The sequence below is a fragment of the Anastrepha obliqua genome, chromosome 2 (genome assembly GCF_027943255.1).
Source record: "Anastrepha obliqua isolate idAnaObli1 chromosome 2, idAnaObli1_1.0, whole genome shotgun sequence".
NCBI lineage: Eukaryota > Metazoa > Arthropoda > Insecta > Diptera > Tephritidae > Anastrepha > Anastrepha obliqua.
Window position 1 is genome coordinate 84,053,697 of NC_072893.1, and position 22,705 is coordinate 84,076,401.

Here is a 22,705-nt window from a genome sequence, read left to right on the forward strand (position 1 = left end):
CAAAGAGGGCCGTACAGAGGGCCCAAAAAACCACGCCAAAGTCGCTCAAAAATTAAGGTTATGCTGACTGTTTTTTTCGATTACGAAGGTGTGATGCACTCGGAGTTCCTTCCGCAAGGCCGATCGGTTAACGCTGAATATTATTTAGACGTTTTAAAGCGTTTGCGCGAGAACATTCGTCTTAAAAGGAAGGAATTGTGGGACAACAAGTCATGGTTCTTGCATCACAATAATTCACCAGCTCACACATCACGTCTTGTTCGCGATTATTTGAACAAAAATAATGTTAATATCGTTCCGCAAGCACCGTATTCGCCTGATATGGCTCCATGTGACTTTTTCCTGTTTCCCAAGCTCAAGTTGCCGCTCCGTGGAAAACATTTTGAGACAATTGAAGTCATAAAAGACAATTCGAAGAACACACTCGAGCTTGACTTGTTTACAGTAGCACAGAAAACAAACTATGTGACATATCACGCTGAAATTTGCCATGTAAGCTTATAACAGTCCTATCAAAAAACAAAAAATTTATTTTTGCCATATGTCATCCGCGGACCGTTTTATTGATACCGTCTTGTTCATATTTGAGTAGAAGATACATATGTATATAGCGAATGCAATTTCTGTAATAGAATGTTAAATCCTTAGAAATAATAAAAAAAATCGTTAATGATAAATATGATTAATTAAAAAAAGCATAGAAACGAGCTGTTAATATATTTCAAAAAAAAATTAATTTTTCTCAACAAATGTTTGCATTAATATGTTGATCAGGTGACCTGTTTTCCGTGGTGTTTTTAAGAATACAGAGAAATGTATGTATTTATTTAAAATATTTAATTTAAATATGAATTAACTGTGTCTTCACCTATTATAAAAAATACTGTTATATTTGTTTTTATGTAAAGATAATACATAAAATTGCATTCTGCGATGCATTCGTAAATTTTGAGCCTCTTGAAACTTGCACTTTGCCATAACAAAATTCAAAGGACTATAAAGCTGCATACTCGAAACTTTTCCGGAAATATGTATAATGGGGGTCAAAATAATGGCAATAACAACATAGCTATGTATAATATTTCATAGTTCTACTACTAATTTGTTTTTTTATTTTTTTCTTAAAAATCAAAAAAAAAAATTAAATAATTAAAATATTTTTTTTTTTGTAACTTTATAATTTCTTTATATGTATATGTATATACACAACAAGGTTTCAAAAAAATTCAAAACAATTTCACCAATGCTTGAAATTTTTTTATATGGAAGAAAATGTATAGCACCATCAACAAAAAAATATCAAAAATTATCGCAAATTTTAAGCTACTTAACCCTTTCAATACGGATGTCCTCTTGTATAAATAAAGAAATTATTCCTAGGAATTGAGAAAATGTCCTGGGAAAACATTGTCCCACCTGTAATGAACACTCAGTAGATCTATAATTGTCGTTTTTTCACTTACTGACCTAGCACGTGCTACGATTTAACTACGACTGCAAAACATGTGTAGAGAAAAATACATAGTATAACGGGTCATAAGGAGCATAATTGATCGTAAAAAACTGATGGGAAGAAATTACACAGCGATGCAAAGAAATATTTGGCATTTAGTAAAACGAAAACACTCATTGGGACATATGTGTCCCGTTAGTATTGAAAGGGTTAAAATTTGGGCTTCTAAAGCTTCTGAATGAAAAGTTGTTAAATTCTTTAAAAAAAAATTAAAAGTTTGCAACTTGAAGTTATATGGCTTTTGTTGTAATATACTTTAACTACAATATAATTATATTAAAAAACAAAAACAAAAAAACAAATTAAATTTAAAAAAAAATAAACAGTCAATGTAAAAGCTGTAAAAAATCTGAGTTTGAAATTTTGATGAAGCCCATTAAATTCTAGTATATGTAGCGCAGTTTAAGTTTAAAGTGACTCAAGATTCGGGTTGATTTTTGATAATTTTTTTTGTTTTTGAAGTTATTATTCATTTCCTTCCACATAACAAATGCTCGATACATTTTTTTTATAACACACACAGCATACACATCCAATTTTGATTGGAATACTAATTAAAAAAAGTTCTGACTAAAAGTTCGGAATTCTAATGTTTTTAAATTTTGTACAAAGTTTGAAGCTATGTGTGTATATTACAAAAAAAAATTATTAAAATAAATAAATAAAATTTTTTGTGATAGCTTATTCCGAGAACACGATATTTCCGTTTTCAGTAAAAGTACTCTCTTACTCTTCGCTTCGGAAAATCACTCTTCAGGTTCTACTGGGCATAGTGACAAATATCCATATATATATTTATGAATGTGTACATATTCACATATGCATATACGAGGTGTGTTCAAAAAAGGTGAATTTTCAAATTTCGCGGGCTACGTACATTCGACTTTCGACTATTATTTTTTTTTATGTTGGTACACTCGTCTCGAAGATATGTTCACGGCTTTCACAATATAGAATTTTTAGTTGGTTTATGAGAGGCATAAATAAGACAAGCAAATTTGGATCTTGTTTTTAGTCAAAATACAGCAATTTTAGAACGAACTTCGCTGTCACACGCTCCAATCCCAAAATTTCCGAAAAGATTATATGGCATGAGCCAACCGATATGCGGACATCCTTAGCAACTTCTCTAATTGTGATTCTCTCTACGATTCTCCATAACAGTTTTCTTCACTTTCTCAACATTTTCATCAGTTGTTTATCGTTTTCATCGGTGCGTCCAGAATGAGCGTCGTCATTCACATCTTTTCAACCTTCTTTGAAATGCTTGTCCCACTTGTAAATATTTTTTTGGCTCAGAGTACTCTCACCGTATGCCACTGTCAATATTTCAAGTGTTTTAGAGCATTTAATTACACAAAATTTGATACAACTTCTTTGATCCATTTTTTTCGATAGCAGAAAATCGCCATACAAGCAAAACACTTGTCTTATTTATGTCTCTCACAGACAAACTAACATCAAAGAAAATAATAATCGAAAGTCGAATGTACATAGCCCGCGAAATTTGAAAATTCGCCATATTTTTTTAACATACCTCGTATATGTCATTTGAATGTTTACTCGTACGCCGCCAATTTTTTCTAGGAATACTTTCTTGTTTAACAAATATGAATTAAAATTGAAAATGCACACTCAGCTATTCAAGTAGTCGGAATACATACATATGTACATACATATGTCGATATATCTTCATGTATATATGCGGAACTAAATGCGAAATAATGCATAAATTTATATGCAAAATCGCAGTTATTCGCATTTCTCCCCTCGAAAAGCGCTCTTTTAGTTAATTCATACTCGCAAGTGTTTGAAAAACGGCACGCATATATGTATAAGTACACCTAGATACTGGCCTGCACACATACACACATACCTACTCGTGTGCAAAGATAAATATGGACAAATGCCATAGATTCATGGAAGTGTATTTAAAAATTATTTTTATTGCAAAATTAAAAAGCAAAAACAAAAATCAAAAGAGATACCCATAAATGTTATCTTTTAAAGCCATAACTGTAAGTACACAATAGGCATATGTATGTAAGTACTATTCATGTCTAAATATCTAGGTAAAACCTAAATACATACATACATGCATATATACATATGTATGTATGTCTACTGTGTACTGTGCATGTAGTTGTTTAAATTTAAAAAGGAACTTATTTTAAAAGCTCAAACATATCTAGCCACTCACCACAACTGACTTTGCAAACCTCTTTTCTTTAAGCGTTTGACGGTATTTTACATCATTCGAAGAAGAATATCCCATTTATCACTTATTTGATATCAAACAACACAAATAGAAATCAAACTAATATAACAAAAATTGCATGAGTTTTTTATCACCCAGTAAAGCTTATGCCAGCTTCGACGAAATAATAAGTACTTACGTACATCCAATATGTACATACACTTATACATATATAAAATTGGCGCTATACCCTTTATTGAGTATTTGACCGAGCTCCTCCTCATATTTTTGGGACCTACAGTATTAGTCCGCCCCCGAACAGCAGATGTTTAAGAGTAGCTTTTCACAGCAGAAATACACTCGGAGGTTTGTCATTGTCTGTCGAGGAACGACCGGCATAAGAAAACACTTTTTCTATTAATTGGTGTTTCGTGGCCGGCCGATTCGAACCTGTGCGCCTCACGCGGCTACGATGGCCGCTACATACATATGCATTAAATACGGCATGTCTGACTATCGTAGCCGAATTTAAGGTTAACAAAAAATATTCCAATAGCAGTGCATTTTCCGTACCTAAACAAATAGAAGTGCCAAGACGCCGGCACATTATCTTGCTCTGTTACATTACAACTGACATTGTTCCAACGAATTAAAGATAAAAACATTAATTTTTTGTATGGAAGCCAGAGGTACTATATTCAAAAGGGAAGCCTACGCGCTAAACAGTTTACGGTTGCTGGCGTTTGGCACATGCCAACTTCTCCTATAGTAGTGTCAGTCTCGTATAATAGCCACACCTCGTATGTGTAATCACTTATGTGCATACAAATACATACATATGAATATGAATATACATATATCTGTAAAGCTGATTATGTAACACTTTTATACCAGGCGCGGTTTGCATATACCACCTACACGTTAAAAATTCCTATTTAATGTTATCAACTGATAACGGATAATTAAGGTGTAATTTTGTTTATCAAATGAACTAATGAACCGGCACAAATTTGTAAAAATTTTCCACAGATTTAAATCATATGCAAAGGTGAGGTCAGAATTTAATGACTGCACAAAATACGATGGCTCCTAAGGTGAATCTATAGAAGGTGAAGTCACCAAAACAACAACAATATTTACGCGTACGTATTTTGTTTTTGCAATGTGTTGGTTTAAATGTAAAAATTTCAAAATTATTACCAAAACTTTGCATGAATTCGCCTTGTTGTCTGCCTTAATAAGAAAAGAGCATTATGACATTCATAAAAAATTATATTTTTTTAAAGAGGTTTGTTTAATTTTTTAGGAAAAAATGTCCAAATTTTAATGAAATCACAAAATTTTCTTATTTTTATTAAAGATTTATTGTTGAATAATTTTCGCAAAAAAATCTTGCAGTTTTGAGCTTTAACATCTACTTCACATCTATTTAACATTATTTTCTTCGCTTTTACAACTTGATCCACATTATCTGCAACTACCGACATCATTTTAATATTTTCAGGCAACTTGGGTGCATAAATGTACATATGTAAATACTATTTGTTTGTATGTATATAAAAGTATAAGCAAATATTTTTATTTTATGGTAGGATAGTTATGGGCTACATCAGGCCGTTAACATTTTAGATTTAATATTTTAGTGTGTATAGCTTTTTGTATTTTGTTTGTTGTTGTTGAAAATGTTGCAATAAGTGCAACGCAGTATTTGAACAGCAGTGACTGTAGCGGTAAAAGGAGCACAACACCAAAGTGACATCATACGTTTTCTATGAATGTACTAATTCGGTTTAAAAATGTATTTAATTAATACTTGCATATGCAATAAAATGCAGTAATCCAGTCTGTTGGTATTACTTTACTGACCCTTCTTCTCCTCACCGCCAGCAGCAGACACAGCTTTACTATCAGGATTCAATTTATACATTGCATGATTGAGTACTGTTGCGAAGCTCAACCAAGCTACATACGGAATGAACAACACGCCAGCCACTTTATTCACCTTAAAGAAAAGAATGCCGCAAGCTGTGGAAGTTGCAGTTAACGCAATAATATCGATGAGACCCTAAAAATATATTCGATAATATAAAAAATTGATTAAATATATTTAAAAAAATGCACACAAATAATTAGTAACCATCAGCGAGAAGCCTACAGTCGTATAATCATAGCTTGATATATGCACACATTCATATATACAAATGAACACATATTTAAAAGCACAGCTTGCTTATGGTTACTGTTTTTTTGCGTTGTTGTATTGTTGCGCAACTTACGCCTTTTATATTACGTTGTCCAAAGAAAATCGGTGTCCAGGCCCAATTGAGTGCTAATTGCGTACCGTACGCAATAAGCGGTAACTGCGCCTCACCGTTAAATCCTCCACCATCACGCCACACCAAGTAAGAAGCATAGCCCATGCCTGAGTAGAGCGAAGTCCACACTGGACCAAAGATCCAATTTGGCGGACGATAAGATGGAAAATTCAGGTTCTTGTACCAAGTCTGTATATTTTTGCGTGTTATGATACCATTAATGAAACCACCCACATTTGGCAGCACAACGGCGCCAACAATTTTCAGCGCATCACTCATTTTTATTAAACTTAAAATTCCCTTCTGTAATTTTTTTCTTCTGATGTAATTTTTGTCGCGTACCACTACAGCTACTTCTCGCTAGACTTACCGAAATGTACTGAACTATCAGCTGTCAGTTACTTGACTCGGTGGGTTGCTTTTGAGGTACCTCTGTCATTACCCACTCTAATAGCCATGTGCGAAATCACGCTTTACGCTCTTACTGAGCTTACTAGTTTAGTTGGGAATAGATAAATATACGCACACATTATACATACATATTTATATACGTGAAAGAGCACTCTGCGAGAATGTGAATCAATATGCACATTGACATCGGGAGCGCCTTTACTTTTTTTATTGTAATGAAGTTATCATGTACTGTCTCTTCCTTGACTCTGTATTGTTAGAATTTTGCCGGCTGATACTAAGCATTATTATTATTAGATTTGTGTACATACATATGTATATACATATATCGAAAAATAAACATTTGCAAATGGTTGTTTCTTGCTTTTTATGCGATTCTTTGTGTTTTATATTTATTCTTCCACTACTGCCGCATTCGATACTGTTAGTACCAGGTTTTGTTGAGAACACTTGGAGGTGATCTCAGAACGAGAGTAACGGAAAATAAATGCATAAAATATTTTTCTACTTTGCAATTCTACTTTACCTCTAATATGAAGTACACTGACCTACAAATTTTTCTTGTATGCAAATAGTAGCAGTGAATTTCTTTTCCATTTATATATGTAATATATGTACATATTTCCATTTCTATTAATCTAATTTAATATAATGACATTAAATCTTAGCCAATTTTTTAAATGATATTTTTTCTGTACTAAAATTACGTACTGTACTTAAGGGGTTAGGGGTAGTCAGAGGCTCGAAAAAATGATGATTTTCACGAATTTTTTTTTGCTACTTAATAAATTTATTTAACAAAAATAAAAACATAGCATAAAAACATCATGTTTTAACTTGACTTCACCAAAATTTAAAAAAAAAAAATTAATAATTGCAAAAGTTATCGCTGTTTGTGTGAAGCCCGTTTCTCCAGAAGTCCCTTGCGGTGAACATCACAAGTCCTTGCAGATTCATCTAAAACCAATCGGACAAGAAAAATTAGTTTTATTAATAGATAATCTTGTGCCTGATCGAAGCTTTTTTTTTTTCAAAATGAACAAAATGGCGGCCTCAGAAAATTTTTTTCCAGATTTTCGGGAAAAAACCAACAGTTAATTGTTAAAAAAAAATCGAAATTTTTGAAAAAAAAAAAATCCTTCGATCAGGCACAAGTTTTTTATGTTTTTCAAAAGCTGTATAAATTTTATTGAAATCTACGTAGCGGTTTTTAAGTTACAGTGTTCACCAGTTTGAAAAACATAGTTTTGAGAAAAACGCATTTAAAGTTTTGCTATCGGCTCCGGAGCGGCCGAGCGCCCTTTGTTAATTGTTGAATAACTTGAAAAGTATTTGTCGCATTCACTTCAAATTTTTACACAATATTTTTAAAACATTATACTTTAAGAAAATGCAAAAAAAAATAAATCGATTTTTTGAAAATTCTGACTACCCCTAACCCCTTAAAACTTATATCAGACTCACGGTTTCACAAAGTTTTAGAATATTTGCATGTACCGGATCAGAATCTTTGACATACAAAAATTAGTTAGAAAAAATACAGAGTAGGCGGCTGAACATATCGCTGATATGGCAGTTCTAGCTTGCAAAACTCCCGAATAATTCCAATATGTACGTAGGAGTGAGTGTTACAACAACAATTATAACACACGTGCACACGACCGTTGAGTTCCACGACAGTCGGTTCTACGTTACCGAAACGACCCGGATTTATATCCGGCCAAGGACTGTCACTCCAGCAGCATTCCCCGTATGGAAGTATGGGGAATGTTTATGCTACTACAACAACGTCACTCGATCAAGAACTGTTTATTACAACAACAATTGACTTTTCGCTACATTCGCCCGACAATTGGGTATACCGTAACAAATTGGCCAGTATTTACATATATGCGTCCTTATGAGATGCGCATTACACTGGCTCAAATATCTTTCGAAAATGGCAGCAGGTTAAAGGACATACTTAACATATATATTCCCCTGCATGACACTAGGCAACTCTTCACTTGCCTCCTCAAAAAAACCTTTGATCCGACACCATTGAAACAGCACGTTTTTTCGATTAGATGACAAAGACGACATAGACGACGACAACTGGTGGGCAAACCCGCCTAGCCAACAACAAAAGAGTCCACATATTTTTAAGATATGACGTATGAAGATGTAACACACAATAGATCTGATGCCAGTGAACCAATAATGTTCATGCCGAATATCTGAGTATGACATGTAATAATTCCTGTGCACCACCGAGGGAAAATCGGAGTCATCCAGGATTTTTTGTATAAATGTTCACATATGAATACTGAATACTTATTTATTAATAATAATATGGCACATATATTTATATGCATGTGTATGTACATATATATATTATAATTGGCGTTTACTCGTTTGTTAAACTTGGCCAAAATCGGGTAAGCGGTTATTGCGCCAATTAAGAAGAAGAAGAATTGGCGCTTACACTCTTTTTTGGGTGTTTGACCGAGCTCTTCCTCCTATTTGTGGTGTGCGTCTTGATGTTGTTCCACAAATGGGGCCGAGGGGCGACCGCTATTAGAAAACACTTTATCTTTACTTTGGTGTTTCACGGAGATTCGAACCAACGTACTCCGAATTCCGAATGGTAGTCACGCACCAGCCCCTTCTGTTACGGCACATAGTCTACGCAGATTTTTAGACCATGCTTCAGTTCCAACTTTTGGGGCGCGTCGTCATATTGTTCTAAGCATGGAGCAGAAATCTACTATTTCTTAAAAATAAAACTTCTATTATATTCAATCTTTTCACGCCTGAGAAGTTGGATCACGGATGCGCAATTTTCAAAATCAACGACTACGATAGCCACATAAAAACTTAAAATTTATCCGCAAATACTAAATACCCTGCGTTGAACTAAACGTGATTAGGAGCGACAAAATTCCATTTTTAATCCAAACATATGTATGTATGTATTTCGAAATATGTATGTACATTGATTTTATAAAGCGTCCCCGCGAGTAGAAAATAATAACATCACATTTGGTTTCAGTAATATAATTTTATTTTTTACAATAATTAATTTTCAGTTCAATTTAATTTTTCGAATTTACCACAATGCTTACAAAGCATACAAACATGCGTATGCATGGAATAACACAAAGTTCAATTACCAATTATTTTAGACTAGACGATGCTCCAAAGTGATGTCATCAAAGTAAATATGTTTTTGTTGTAATTCTTATTGTTTATTGCGTGGCATATACACTGAAACATTTTTATTTTATTAAATTTTTTTTTCAAAACGATGACTTTAAAACATTGTTAGTAGTGAAAAATAAGTTATGCATAGTTATGTTTGTATGTGTATGTATGATGTTGCACCATCGATGTGGGCAGGTTAGTAAAAATATATTTGAACAATTTTAAGAATGAGTTACGCGGCGGTCGAAGCAAAATATAATAAATAAATAAAAATTAACAAAGTGCAAATGCAATAGCAAGTTGAATTATTAGTTAAGTAATTATGTGTGTGTTGTAGTGATAGAGCAAGAATAATGCAGTAGATTGCAATATATATAAACACCATTTAAAAGCAATGCCGAGCAAAAACTTGAATTAATTAGGTGGAGTTGGTTGGCTTGAAATAGCAGTGGTTTCAGTTGCTGGTGGCGAAGATGGAGACGATACAACTACTTCTTCTTGCTTTCCATCAGTATTTACAGTGGTTTTATTTATGGATGGGGGCGTGTTTGCCTTCTTAGAACCTCCAGTTGCCACCGAAGCATTGCTACCACCACCCTGTCGTACCGTTTTCCCACCAGCCCCTTGTGTCTGCTTAGATTTTGCTGTTGCATCTACTTGCTGTTGCTTTTGTGGTGAGTTTGTCTTTTTTGCTGCGGTGTCGATGCCAGGCTTTGTGTTTGAAGTTGTCGACTTTTGTACCAATTTTTCAGGTGATATCTTCGAGGGACTAGTTGGGGTCGTTGGTGCTGACTTATTAGACACTGTCTTTGGTTTTCCTTTCGGTGTTTGTTGCTGTTGTCCCGGCTGCGGCTTCGTTGTTAATTTCAGTTTGGCATCACCTGGTGTCGATACTTTCGATGCCTCGCTCGCAGGCAATGCCTTCGTCTGCTGTTTTGTAGTGTCTTGAGAAGCTTTAGCACTTGAAGACTGCTTTGGAGGAGATGCCTTTTGCTTGGGACTTATTGTCTTAGGTGGAGCGGAATTTTCTTCCAAAGTTTCCTGTTTCAAATCTTTATTTTCCGCCAAAGGTGTTACTAGTTCTGGCGTTGTCACTTTTGATTCGGATGCGAGAACTGTTGAATCTGATGTCAAGACCTTTTTATCTACTTCATTAATTGTCTCCACAGGTTGAGGTTGAATATCTTTCAATTGATCAGTTAATGTGGGTTTTGAGAGCGGTACCGCTTCGTTTAGTGTTATTTGTGACTGCAGTATTTCGGCCATAGTTAGTTGTTTATTTGGTGAATCTGCTACAATGGTACCTTCAATGTTTGGTTTTGCTTCATCACTTAGCGAATTTTCCGCAGGCGTCTGCAACGTTGACAATACTAGTGGAGCTTCTGACGGCATAATTTCTGCCATAGAAGGTTGTTTATCTAATAGTTCCTCAATTGTTTCTTGTGGAGTGGATGGAGGTGTAGGTTGTGACTGCAGTATCGGAGCCAGCGTTGATTTTTCACCAAGTTGATCTGATGTAAGGATTTTATCTTTAGATTCTTTTGCCTCCTCGTCAGCCGGCTCCACGTACGATGAAGTCACAGTAGTATTTTTTTCGTCTGCCAATTTTTTATCATCCAGAATAGTTTCTAATTCTCCTTTGCTAGAGAGATCTTCTACTGCGCCAACGAGATTTTCCACAACTTTTAATTTAGTTTCCTCTTCCAATATTTTATCTTGAATTTGTTCGACAGACGTTTCAGCTGCATTAATAACAACCGTATTTAAAGTATTAGGCGGCAGTTGCTCCTCAGTTGACGCGCTATGCTGTTGTGGTACTTGAATGATTTTCCCGGATTCTGTCGGCGCTCTTGCCTCCATCTGCTGTTCCACCGGACGTTCAAAATTAGAAATTACTGCCTTCTCGTCTTTGTAAGTTGGATCTTTTAAGTGTTCAACCGTTAGTTCTTTTGTCATTTCATTTACTATCCCTAACATTTTCTCTGTAGACTCTAATGATTGTAGAGCAACAGCTTTAATAGATACATCTGCAATGCATATTTCAGTTTCCGCTTGCCTTTTGGTGGTTACAGCCGCATTATCGTTATTTGTGTTTACATCCTGCTCATCTAATTTTTCTACAGCTTTTACAACATCCTGACGCTCTTCTCCTGGAGGTGATTGAATATTTTGTTTTTGGTCTGTGTCTTTAGCTATGACATTTTGCTGTACTACTGTTATTTTATTGGTCTCTTGTAAGCCCTTAACCTCTGCCTCTGCCAAGTCATCCCACTTTCTTTGATTTATGGGAGTTTCTGTTGATTGGTTTTCAGGACTAGATTTTTTTAGTTCTACCTTCTCATCTACCGAATTTCCTTCGGTGGCTTTCAATCGAGAATGTTGTTGTTTCTCTTGTTGTTTGGCAGACGGTTGCTTTAAGGCTTGCTGTTCCGTACTTTTCACTCGCTGTTCGACGTCCGGCTTAGGCTGCATATCTTGATTTTGCTTTTTTTGCTGCCCTGATTTATTTTTTTGTTTAGTTTGCTGATCGCTTTTCTGTTGTTGCTGCTGATCCGATTTTGGCTTTTGTATCTGCTGCTGATCATTCTGCAGCTGTTTCTGGGTCGGCTTATTTTGTACCTTCAGCTGCTGACTCTCTTGTTCTTTTGCATCTGGACTCGTTTGTTGCACTTTTGCTTCCAATTTTTCCAACTGCTGTAGTTTTTCTTTGTTTTCTTTTAAATCCGTTTGCTTCTCTTGCTGGCTCAATTCATGTTTTTGCCCAGTTTGTGGTTTCTGCTGTTTTTCCTTATTTTGTTGCTTGTCGGTGGCTTGTCCCGATTTCGCTTGCTTTTGCTGTTGCTTTTTTTGAACTGGCTTTTCTTGTTGCTGCGGAAGTTTATCTGATTTGCCATCTATGCCAACATTTTTAATAACTATTTCTTGGACTTCCTTTTCGGTTTTATCATCTTCTCTCTTTTCCTCTTTTTTTAAATTAACGCTACTTAACTTGGTCTCATCAGGTTTCTTATTTTCTTTTAAGCCTTTGTGTGGTTTATCTTCAGGTTTAGGTTTTTGCTTTGAAGCTTCCTGCTTTTGCTGAGTTTTCTTTTCAGTTTTCAAATTTGTCAAATTTTCCTTTTCACTTTTATTTTTGTTTTGTTGCTTAATATGTGTTTGTTGTTTCTTACTCTCATTTTCATTATTAACTGCTTTAATGTTTAAGCTCTTTTGTCCAGGCTCTTCGTTTAATCGTATATTCAAATTCAAATTTTCTGACAGTTGTGAATCACCTATTTTTTTTGCAGTTTCATCGATTATTTCACTCTTAACAAGTTCCTCCGATAATGTTGGCAATACTTCAACCGTTTCTTCTTTGATGTCAGCATTGTTTTGAAGAATATTTTCGTCTTTTTCATATTCACTTGACGGTTGTTCAACGATAGCTGCTTTTGCTACTGTCGTTTTCTCAGCCTCTACTTTGGCCACCTCATCGAAATCGCTCACCAACATCGGCACATCGTCTTCCTCTACAACACTATACAGCATATTTGTGCCCACGCTCGCATCACCAACGCTTGCAGCACTTCCCGCCTTCTTTGCACCAGACATTGAATTAGCGAACATGCGCAGCTGCACCACCGTCTCTTGACCCAACTGTGGCAGTATCTCCGGCAGCATTTCCACAATTTTCTTTGTCTCTCCATGCCCGGTAACAGCAAAAGTATTAGCAGAGAGAGATGCCTGCGCTTTTGGATTATTGAAATGTATTACGGTTAGATCGTCTTTGATTATGTTAACCTCCTCAATGCCCGGTATAGTGCTAACCGATAACTTCTTTAAGGAACTCTGCAACTTTTTATCATCCGTTGTGGCTGTCTGATGCATAACCTTTTTTTTACGACGTGCCGTGCCCTTACCGCCTATGCGCACCTGCGTTTGCAGACGCTTTAATTTCTCAGCATTCATATTTAATTGATGAAAATTACACTTTGGTCAACAAATTTCCTATAATATTGGAAAGGAAACTAAAAATATCAAGTTTTTATAAGAATTACATAAAAACTAAAAATGGTTCAATTGTTCATACCTTCACATCAAAAATATTCTCCTGCTACTGTAAAACTCGTGGCTGCAACGATGACTGTGGTATCGACGACTGTTCAGCAAAACTCAAGGCCCAAGCATGCAAATGGTCGGATAATTCGAATTTCGTCGCACACAATGCAACATAGCAGCCGAGCAATACAGTCACAGCAACAATAAACGCACCAGAGTAGCAGGTATATTAATATCGCAATTTCTTTGCAAATAGTGAAAAAAAATACGAAAATGCCACACATCACATTGCAGACATATATACATATATAGAGTCGTCGTCCGTTTAAAAATAAAAATAAACCGACAAGGAACGGAGCGCATCAGCGAATCTTAAAGGTAGTAACTACATACATAGCATGTTGTGTATTATAAATGCCTTGAAACTGCATGAGCAGCCGGCAAGAGTGCACCGCAACATACGATAGAGTGGGTAGAATTGAGCAAAAAAACCCCCCCACTTTAGTGGCAGTTGCTGTGGTTACAGAGAAATAAGACATTTTGAGTAAAATGTGTATAAAATTTAATTTGGTGAGACTTTTACATTTCAGAGTGTTGTAGACTTTCTTTTTTAATCTTGGCGAAGAGGGCGAATACAAAATGCTGCAGACAAGGTGTTCGGATAGAAAATAAATAAAGTTTAAGGCCTAAATATTATAATGCATATGCAATATTTTAAAAATAATTATTTATTTTTGTTCAAAATTTTTAAGAACCATACTCTTTATAACAAGTTTTTGAATAAGTTTTCCAAAATTCTACATGCAAACTTTCTATTGTTTCTAATTAAAATGGTTTAAAAGTAAACCTTCTTATAAAAAGATATTTTTATGTTAAGTTATTGGATATCAAAAATTAGTAATTAACTTAATTTTTCACTAACATATGTATTATAACTAAAAAAAATAAATACCCTTTTGAAATTAAATTCGAGCTTTCAAGTGGTGAATTCTCTGATATTCCGTACCTTGACTTTTATTCCAAATTTTTGGTTTCTTTGATTAAATGCTTGACCTTTTCCCATTGTGATTCCATAGTTTGTAAAACCGTTTGAGTTTGTTCCAAGAATTTCTCTTCATTTTCCACTTCATTACTTATTTCTTTATATTTTTCATTTTCCATTTGTAGGGACGCTATCATTACAGAATTCTAAACACAGAAATGTGACTATGTAAATACATGTACATATTTTCAAACAAATTCTATATTTGATTTACCTCTAAAAACTGTTGTTTCATATCCGCAATCTTTTTATCCATTTCTTTCTCGTCTGCTTCAGTGTATTGTTTAGTGTGACCGTAATCCGTCGATAATAAGACATAATCTGGTATGGAAAAATTCTTGTGATCCATCTCCTCAATAGCTGACAAATGTTTCTCCATAGCGCCCAGCATTTTGTGCTTTACATTTTCTTTCTGTTGCAATAACAACTCTTTTGTCTCGCTATTGCCCATGGATAACTTCTCTAATATTGATTGCAGAGTGAGGGACAATATTTTATTCAAATAATGCCGCCCTGCATATAAATTTTATTTATTTTATTATATTATAGCAAAACTAATATGCATACTTACTCTCAAGTGAAAACTGCTCCACAGAAAAGGTAAAATGTTGTATCTGGTATTCGCTTTTATCCATTACGCCTTTTTAATGATAAATTTAATCAAAAACAAGTTATTCACTAGTTTTGCTTAAATATTTAACAAATCAAATATGAAGTGCGTTCAGTGAATGGAGAAAATCCACTGTCAGCACAAGGTATGTTAACTTAGCGTCCTATGTGCGGAATTGTTTCGTAGGTCTTTCATGGTATACATCAATTCATGTTACGTACGGTTTACATTTCTGACATGGTTTTAACACGTATCAGTCCCTTGTGCCAATTTGATAATTGCAGCTGTTTAACAATGGTGAATGACCGGATTTATATCTAATACTATCACTAGTAGCATTTCCCACACATTTATGGGGAATGTTTATGCCGTTATAACTACAACAACAACAATTGCATATTGATAACTTTTGAATTGAAGAGCTTTCGGAAACCTATATTCCGCCGATTTTCAGTAGCAATATCGGTTGTCATGGCGGATTATCTACAATCATGTTATGTTCCAAACAACAAATGTGGTGAAAAATACTTCCCCATATAATTATATTTATTTATACTACCAAAACAGAAGTTTTACGCCTGGTTACATGTACATCATACCATAAAAAGACACAGATACATGTGTACTTATATATGTTTTTATTGGAATTAATTGTACACAGTTTAAAAAAAATTGTAAGTGCACTCACCTGACGGTTTTAATGTGTTTTTATAATTAATATATGTAATATTATTATTACAACGTTTAACAAATGATGGTTTTCGGTACCGGTAGAATTACAATCAACAAAGGCAAATATTTTCTATATAATTATTGAATGTTTTAATTGCTAATCTCGCTATTACAAATTCTTACCAGTAAAGAGTTAGGAATTGGCACGCAAAAAAAGTAATTTTTTTCTCATAACTGTAAAAAGTTTCCACCATATAACTTTTCTAATGAATGACACTAAATATGGTTGAAAGATCGTGAATACATATGTGAATTAGTTGATGTTTTCTTGAGTGGAAAACATCTACCACAAATAAAAAGACCTTCAATGCTTTCAGCAGTAAATTTATTTTCCACTTTCCAAGTATTAACATTAGGCCGAAATCTTTGCTAAAAATATTTCAAATGTGTTGCTAAATCTAGTTTACCTAACGTACCCTTAAAAACATAAATATATATTCAATGCAACACTCATTTATACAGAGTGAGCCATATTAATAGTTATTTCTTAAACTTCCAATATATTACCAAAAATCAAATTTTTCTAGTATATTACTAATTTATTCGAAAGAGTAAACATTCCCATAATTATGGAATATTATTTCATTCATGTCGCTGCATCGGGTGGTTTTCTATTAACCCAATTTTAAAAGACCTTGGTGACGGTATCTGGGGCTATCTCTCGAATACATTTACATTAAGGCCTGTATTGTAAATGGATTATTCGCATAATATTGGTCCTTCACGACATCCGATGGCCATTTTCGAGACGTCTGTTTAAACGATTTCCGAGCTTGGTACGCAAAAGATCGATTGCGGCATGGCGCGCCATCCGGCTGACACCAAAGTCCATCCAAGTCCATGTCTTCAATTTCTGGCCACAAAAAAGCGTTTACCTCGTCTTTGTAACGTCCTTCGTTAACCGAAAAGGCGTTTCCAGCACCATTTTCAAAGAAAGTTTTGCCAATACCGCCACCCCTTTCCAAATCCGCGCAACCACAGCTTGCGGGATTTCCGATCCCTAGATGCGATAGGTATGTCTATTAAAATACCCGCCGAGATGTAAATGTGAAAATATAACTTGGACTTCTTTTCAATTAACCCATTTTCTGGGTTTTGGAAATAAGTTTCTAACACTTTCCAACGTTGTTCAAGCGTAAATGTTGTTGTAGCAGCATAAACATTCCCCGTGCATATACGAGGAATGCTGCTGAAGTGACAGTCCTTGGCCGGATATAAATCCGGGTCGTTCCGGTTACGTAGAACCGACTGTCGTGGGAACGTTCAAGCGTAAATCGATCCATTTCGTTCCGCGTATATATGATACTCACTTTCTGTCAAGATTTCTAACGGACAAGAGCTGTCACTGTCAAAATAGCATATATTAAAAAAAAAAACTAGTAGAAGGGCCACCCTATAACTGAATTGCACGTGTTGACTTTTGTTGTTGACAATTGCCCAACTTATAAAACAGTTTTGTTTCATTCTTGGTTTTGTTTGGCTCCATATGAAAACATGTCCAAACGCCAGAAATTAGATGCTGAGGAGCAGCTGGATGATGGACGAACAGTTCAGGCACGACTGGTGTCAGACAGTGGTGAGGAAGCTGGGCCACCAATTGATTTACCGGTCTCCGTAACTGTAGAGCAGCTAGGTCTCATTTGTAATGCATTGCTAAAGAACGAAGAACCTACGCCGTATCTATTCTTTGTGGACGATGAAGAAATCAAGAAAACACTTAACAACACATTGGATTTGAATACAATTGACACCGAAAATGTAATCAAAATTGTTTATCAGCCTCAGGCTGTGTTCAAAGTACGACCTGTCACACGTTGTACAAGTTCTATGCCTGGTCATGCAGAAGCAGTAATATCCATTAGCTTTAGTCCAGATGGAGAGCATTTAGCTAGTGGTTCCGGTGATACCACAGTTCGCTTATGGGATCTAACCACAGAGACGCCACATTACACATGCACGGGGCACAAACAATGGGTGATGTGTGTTGCATGGTCACCTGATGGCAAAAAATTGGCAAGTGCATGTAAAGCAGGTAATATTATATTGTGGGATCCTAAAAATGGAAAGCAAGTTGGTCGCACATTAACCGGTCATAAGAAATGGGTAAACTGCTTAAGTTGGGAACCTTATCATCAGAATCCCGACTGTCGTAGACTAGCCAGTGCGGGTACCGATGGAGATTGCCGTATTTGGGACACTATTTTAGGACAGTGTGTACTAAATATATCAGGACATTCCAGTTCGGTAACAGCTGTACGATGGGGTGGTTCTGGACTTATTTACACTTCATCTAAAGATCGTACAGTAAAGATGTGGCGCGCAGATGATGGTGTACTTTGTCGAACATTTTCTGGGCATGCACACTGGGTGAATAGCATAGCACTTAATACAGATTATGTATTGCGAACAGGTCCCTACCATCCAGTAACTGATCGTCAGAAAAAATATGCAGAAATTCAAAGTGAGTAAAGACGTATAACTACCGTATGCATACCTATATTCAAATATTAAATATAATTTTAGAGGACGAACTAAAAGAAATGGCTTTGCAAAGATATAAAAAGGTGTGTCCTGACGGAGTTGAATCTCTGGTATCATGTTCAGATGACTTTACGCTGTACCTGTGGCATTCCAATCAAAATAAATGTATACAACGCATGACAGGCCATCAAAATGTTGTCAATGATGTAAAGTACTCACCTGATGTTAAACTTATTGCATCTGCCTCTTTTGACAAGTCTATACGTTTATGGCGCGCCCAAGATGGTCAATTTATAACAACATTCAGAGGACACGTTCAAGCTGCCTATACATTAGCGTGGTCTGCAGATTCGCGGTTGTTAGTCAGTGGTAGTAAAGATTCAACATTAAAGGTATGGAGCATTCAAACGAAGAAATTAGCGCAGGAATTGCCCGGGCACGCAGATGAGGTTTTCGCCGTTGATTGGGCGCCTGATGGGACGCGAGTGGCATCTGGCGGCAAGGACAAAGTAGTGAAATTGTAAGTGTAATTTCTCCTTAGTAGTAAAATAAAGAAAAGTTTTTAAGGACATACGGCAACATTTTCTATACAATTTATTTTTTAATATATTTTAATATTTATTTTTTAAATTTTTTTTTTTACAGGTGGGCTTATTAGAACAGAGAAGGATGAGTCAAATAAAGCAAAAAACGTTTATAATTATTTATACTACATGTTGATTCGCACGTTTAAATAAATCAAATGACAAAATTGTCAAATATGTAATCAATATTGTATGTATATATTTAAATATTGTGGATACTTAAGATAAATTCAAGGCACTGAAATCGACTAAATCTATGAAATGCATGCCTCTATAGATAACCAAAATGTTTTTAATGTAATTATTTTATTTGTAGAATAAGTTGTGTTGAAGTAGTTATTATATACCGTGAAGTGGTATATTATATCGGTCGGACTGGGGCCGATATTTGGGCCCATTGTTAAGCAATTTATTGTAATAAAAAGCTGATTCTTTTTTTTAACTGGTAAGTTTTTGGTTCTGTGTAGAGAATTTTTATTTAGATGGGATGACAATCCTTGTAACGCCAGAGTATTCCACCGTCTGTATAGACAATAAAGATTCACAAGTTGATCTCTTTGAGATTATTTAAAACATTCTGTAATCTCGTTGATTCTTCTACACTATCATTAAAGTATTGATTAGGTACCGCTGAACGGGATTGTAAGGCCCGCTCTGCCGCCAGAAAACCCAACGCCACACAACTTTTCATGTCATAGCCTCGTAATAGTGCTGTTATGTATCCACTTGTAAAACTGTCACCGGCCCCTGAAACATTTTTAATGTTCTTCACACTGGGTGCGTTATAAAAGCGTATCGAGTAGGCATTTTTGGTACTTTCTAACATTGGCAAGTAATAACCCGTGGTAGCATCAAATAAGGGGCGACCTAATGTTGCTGTTTCACCCTTTAAGCTAAGCATTACCCCTTGTTGCCCCAGTGTCAAGACAATGCAGTCGAAGTAATTTTGTACTAATGTCAATAGTTGTTTCAATTCTTCCATCATAATATTTGAAGAATCACAATTGTTAACCGCACAGGATACTGGCTTCCCAGTGATAGCTTCGATGATCGTTCGCAATTCGTAAATATTTGGAGAAATTATTTTAATTTGTTTTGTAAGCGATCTGGGCAGAGAAAATGGCTTATGCGCAATCCGCATGTCAGTAGGTTCAAAAAACACTGGTCGCTGATGTTTCTTAGCAAGTTGCAACACACATTCCATTGAATCCAGTGAGAGATTGCTATCCATCACAATAATTGGAGCAGTTCGAAAATGTTGTTCTCGTTTTAGTATCATATCTGGCATAATATTTTCGTGGATTTCCATGTTGCCTAACATTATTTTGCAATCGCCACTCTTGTCAAAAAGCAAAGTAAGAAGGGAAGTGGCAGCCTCTTCATCTACTCTCACTAAACGTCGCAATTCTACTGGAATCATTTTTAACAAGCTGCGACCAAGTTGATCGTTGCCAACGATGGAAATAAAGTTGGCGGCGCCGTACAACTTAAAGATACCCTCAGCAATGTTACGACCAACGCCACCGGCAGATTCTATTGGTCTGGCTCGATATGTAGCACCATCAAGCTCCTTTGGGATTTCGTCGAGCATTGTTAATGAGAGATCCAAAACCGACGCACCGATGACAAGGGGTACGGATGTTGACTTAGGTGCAGTATTTTCTCCAACCCCATTACTTTTATATTTTTTTGCCAATGCTCGCGCTATTTGTGCAGCCGTTGTAGCGTTGTTTTTTATCAAAGCCATATTTGCGTCGAGGCTGCTACCCTTTGTAATTTTAGTTATTGCTTCCAGCAAATATGGCGTTACTTGCTTTCCACATATTCCTTGGACTTTCGCCTCACGAATGGCTTCCTGGATTGCCGCTTCAATTATATTTTTATTCGCTGCAAACTGCTCTGGTATGGGGACACCAATCAAAACGCCTGATTTAAGATTTAAATCCTTTAAGGTTTTTATTAAATTAGCTGCATCCTCTGGACCATTTAGATTGTAGGGTGCCTTACTTCCACTATCACGTGTATAAAAATCCGGAAAGCTGCAGTCTTTCACTCCATACGTCGCCACGCATACTCCCTGTGTTTCTAAATATTCAAGTGTACGGGGTATATCTAAAATAGATTTAATGCCACTTGACACTACTGCAACTCGTGTCCGCCCTAACTCTAAAAGATCTGCTGATATATCCAAAGTAATATGCCCATCACGATGCACTCCACCTATCCCGCCTGTAGCAAATATCTCTATACCCATCATATGGGCAATGATCATAGTAGCCGCTACAGTAGTGCCACCGCTCTTTTTATTAGCAATCAAATAAGGCAAATCGCGTCTTGAACATTTAATAACTTCATTATGAGATTTGGATGACAATTCTCTCATTTCTTCATGCGTGAGACCCACCTTTATCCGGCCGTTGATAATTGCAATTGTTGCTGCTAATGCACCATTTTCAAATACCAACTGTTCCACCGCTTGCGCAGTCTCTATATTCTGCGGATACGGCATGCCATGTGTTATAATAGTGGATTCTAACGCCACCACAGCTTCACCCTGTTGAAGGGTTCGCTGCACTACAGGATGAACATCGATGAGACTTTTTAAACCACGAAATGGAGACAATAACACATTTTTAGGTGATACACGCAACAACGACGAAGCAATGCCCCAAACCATTTTCTTAAATGCAGAACTACTTTCTGTATTTCCCCACTACTAAAAAAATGCGCGCAAAGTTTAACACATGTTAGGAATGTACGTTTAGATAAATGTACAAATAGACGCACATATATAAATATGTAATTTTGGGAAAACCCCGTCAGTTCCTTCCAAAAAGGGGTTCGCTTTTAGAAACATATTCCATAAATTAAACATTACAAAGTCACTGTGAAGTACCCTGCAAGAACAGTGACAATCATCGTTCCCACGGCAGTCGGTTCTACGTTTCCGAAACGGCTCAGAATTATAACCGGCCAAGGATTGTCACTCCACCAGCATTCAGACAATGCTTAGAGCAAATTTCCATAACCTTCCTTGGGGATTCTGCTGTTTCCGTGGCGCCGCAATCTTATGGGGGATTCTTATAGAACTCGACAAAAGAAAACGAAATGAACGAGTAAAATTTTTTGATATCTCGCTTAGTTTTCGAAATATTAAATAAAGAAAAAAAATAATAATGGTTTTAACGCGAAAAGGAGTTCTACGCAAAAATACGGTGGATTGCGTAGCCGGAGTTGGACTGATGAGGGTTATTTTTTGGAAGCGCGGCCGAAGGACGCCCACGCGAAAAGGAGTTCTACGCAAAAATACTGTCGATTGCGTAGCCGGAGTTGGACTGATGAGGGCTATTTTTTGGAAGCGCGGCCGAAGGACACCCACGCAAAAAGGAGTTCTACGCAAAAATACGGTGGATTGCGTAGCCGGAGTCGGACTGATGAGGGTTATTTTTTTGAAGCGCGGCCAAAGGTCGCCCACGCGATAAGGAGTTCTACGCAAAAATGATAAAAAACATCGATCGATGATAAAACACATCGATCGATGATAAAACACATCTCGAAAACTAAACGAGATATCGAAAAATTTGACTCCTATATTTTGT

At 35.9% G+C, this 22,705-nt stretch overlaps 5 protein-coding genes across 7 annotated transcripts; 1 reads left to right on the forward strand and 4 right to left on the reverse strand.

Moving 5' to 3' along the window:
• Positions 1-5,050: 5,050 nt before the first annotated feature.
• On the reverse strand, positions 5,051-6,418 carry LOC129238857 (translocator protein). 2 transcript variants are annotated; one of them, XM_054874078.1, is made up of 3 exons: positions 5,987-6,418; positions 5,577-5,775; positions 5,051-5,479 (listed from the first exon to the last, which is right to left on the reverse strand). In XM_054874078.1, the coding sequence occupies exons 1-3, from the start codon at positions 6,302-6,304 to the stop codon at positions 5,469-5,471; spliced, it is 528 nt and encodes a 175-aa protein (XP_054730053.1). In that variant the 5' UTR covers positions 6,305-6,418; the 3' UTR covers positions 5,051-5,468. The 2 variants fall into 2 exon arrangements, with proteins under 2 accessions (XP_054730053.1, XP_054730052.1); XM_054874077.1 differs by having other exon boundaries at positions 5,051-5,490.
• Positions 6,419-9,456: 3,038 nt separating this feature from the next.
• On the reverse strand, positions 9,457-13,860 carry LOC129237070 (nucleolar protein dao-5). 2 transcript variants are annotated; one of them, XM_054871468.1, is made up of 2 exons: positions 13,689-13,860; positions 9,457-13,626 (listed from the first exon to the last, which is right to left on the reverse strand). In XM_054871468.1, the coding sequence occupies exon 2, from the start codon at positions 13,565-13,567 to the stop codon at positions 10,034-10,036; it is 3,534 nt and encodes a 1,177-aa protein (XP_054727443.1). In that variant the 5' UTR covers positions 13,568-13,626; positions 13,689-13,860; the 3' UTR covers positions 9,457-10,033. The 2 variants fall into 2 exon arrangements, with proteins under 2 accessions (XP_054727443.1, XP_054727444.1); XM_054871469.1 differs by having other exon boundaries at positions 9,457-13,606; positions 13,689-13,751.
• Positions 13,861-14,456: 596 nt separating this feature from the next.
• On the reverse strand, positions 14,457-15,427 carry LOC129237071 (uncharacterized). The gene is made up of 3 exons (XM_054871470.1): positions 15,271-15,427; positions 14,914-15,212; positions 14,457-14,845 (listed from the first exon to the last, which is right to left on the reverse strand). The coding sequence occupies exons 1-3, from the start codon at positions 15,332-15,334 to the stop codon at positions 14,672-14,674; spliced, it is 537 nt and encodes a 178-aa protein (XP_054727445.1). The 5' UTR covers positions 15,335-15,427; the 3' UTR covers positions 14,457-14,671.
• Positions 15,428-17,448: 2,021 nt separating this feature from the next.
• Positions 17,449-19,548, forward strand: LOC129237524 (protein Notchless). The gene is made up of 3 exons (XM_054872328.1): positions 17,449-18,502; positions 18,565-19,042; positions 19,168-19,548. The coding sequence occupies exons 1-3, from the start codon at positions 17,536-17,538 to the stop codon at positions 19,178-19,180; spliced, it is 1,458 nt and encodes a 485-aa protein (XP_054728303.1). The 5' UTR covers positions 17,449-17,535; the 3' UTR covers positions 19,181-19,548.
• Positions 19,549-19,598: 50 nt separating this feature from the next.
• LOC129237523 (uncharacterized) lies at positions 19,599-21,944 on the reverse strand. Its single transcript, XM_054872327.1, has one exon. The coding sequence runs from the start codon at positions 21,781-21,783 to the stop codon at positions 19,648-19,650; it is 2,136 nt and encodes a 711-aa protein (XP_054728302.1). The 5' UTR covers positions 21,784-21,944; the 3' UTR covers positions 19,599-19,647.
• Between the last annotated feature and the right edge of the window lie 761 nt (positions 21,945-22,705).

What these genes read in the sequence shown, in the direction of transcription:
- LOC129237070 (XM_054871468.1), bottom strand. Translation starts at nt 13,567, where the DNA reads ATGAATGCTGAGAAATTAAAGCGTCTGCAAACGCAGGTGCGCATAGGC.
- LOC129237523 (XM_054872327.1), bottom strand. Translation starts at nt 21,783, where the DNA reads ATGGTTTGGGGCATTGCTTCGTCGTTGTTGCGTGTATCACCTAAAAAT.
- LOC129237524 (XM_054872328.1), top strand. Translation starts at nt 17,536, where the DNA reads ATGTCCAAACGCCAGAAATTAGATGCTGAGGAGCAGCTGGATGATGGA. An exon ending in AAAATATGCAGAAATTCAAA is followed by an intron (nt 18,503 to 18,564) that starts GTGAGTAAAGAC and finishes ATATAATTTTAG; the next exon opens with AGGACGAACTAAAAGAAATG.
- LOC129237071 (XM_054871470.1), bottom strand. Translation starts at nt 15,334, where the DNA reads ATGGATAAAAGCGAATACCAGATACAACATTTTACCTTTTCTGTGGAG. An exon ending in GGAGCAGTTTTCACTTGAGA is followed by an intron (nt 15,213 to 15,270) that starts GTAAGTATGCAT and finishes ATTTATATGCAG; the next exon opens with GGCGGCATTATTTGAATAAA. An exon ending in TGAAACAACAGTTTTTAGAG is followed by an intron (nt 14,846 to 14,913) that starts GTAAATCAAATA and finishes TTCTGTGTTTAG; the next exon opens with AATTCTGTAATGATAGCGTC.
- LOC129238857 (XM_054874078.1), bottom strand. Translation starts at nt 6,304, where the DNA reads ATGAGTGATGCGCTGAAAATTGTTGGCGCCGTTGTGCTGCCAAATGTG. An exon ending in GACAACGTAATATAAAAGGC is followed by an intron (nt 5,776 to 5,986) that starts GTAAGTTGCGCA and finishes ATATATTTTTAG; the next exon opens with GGTCTCATCGATATTATTGC.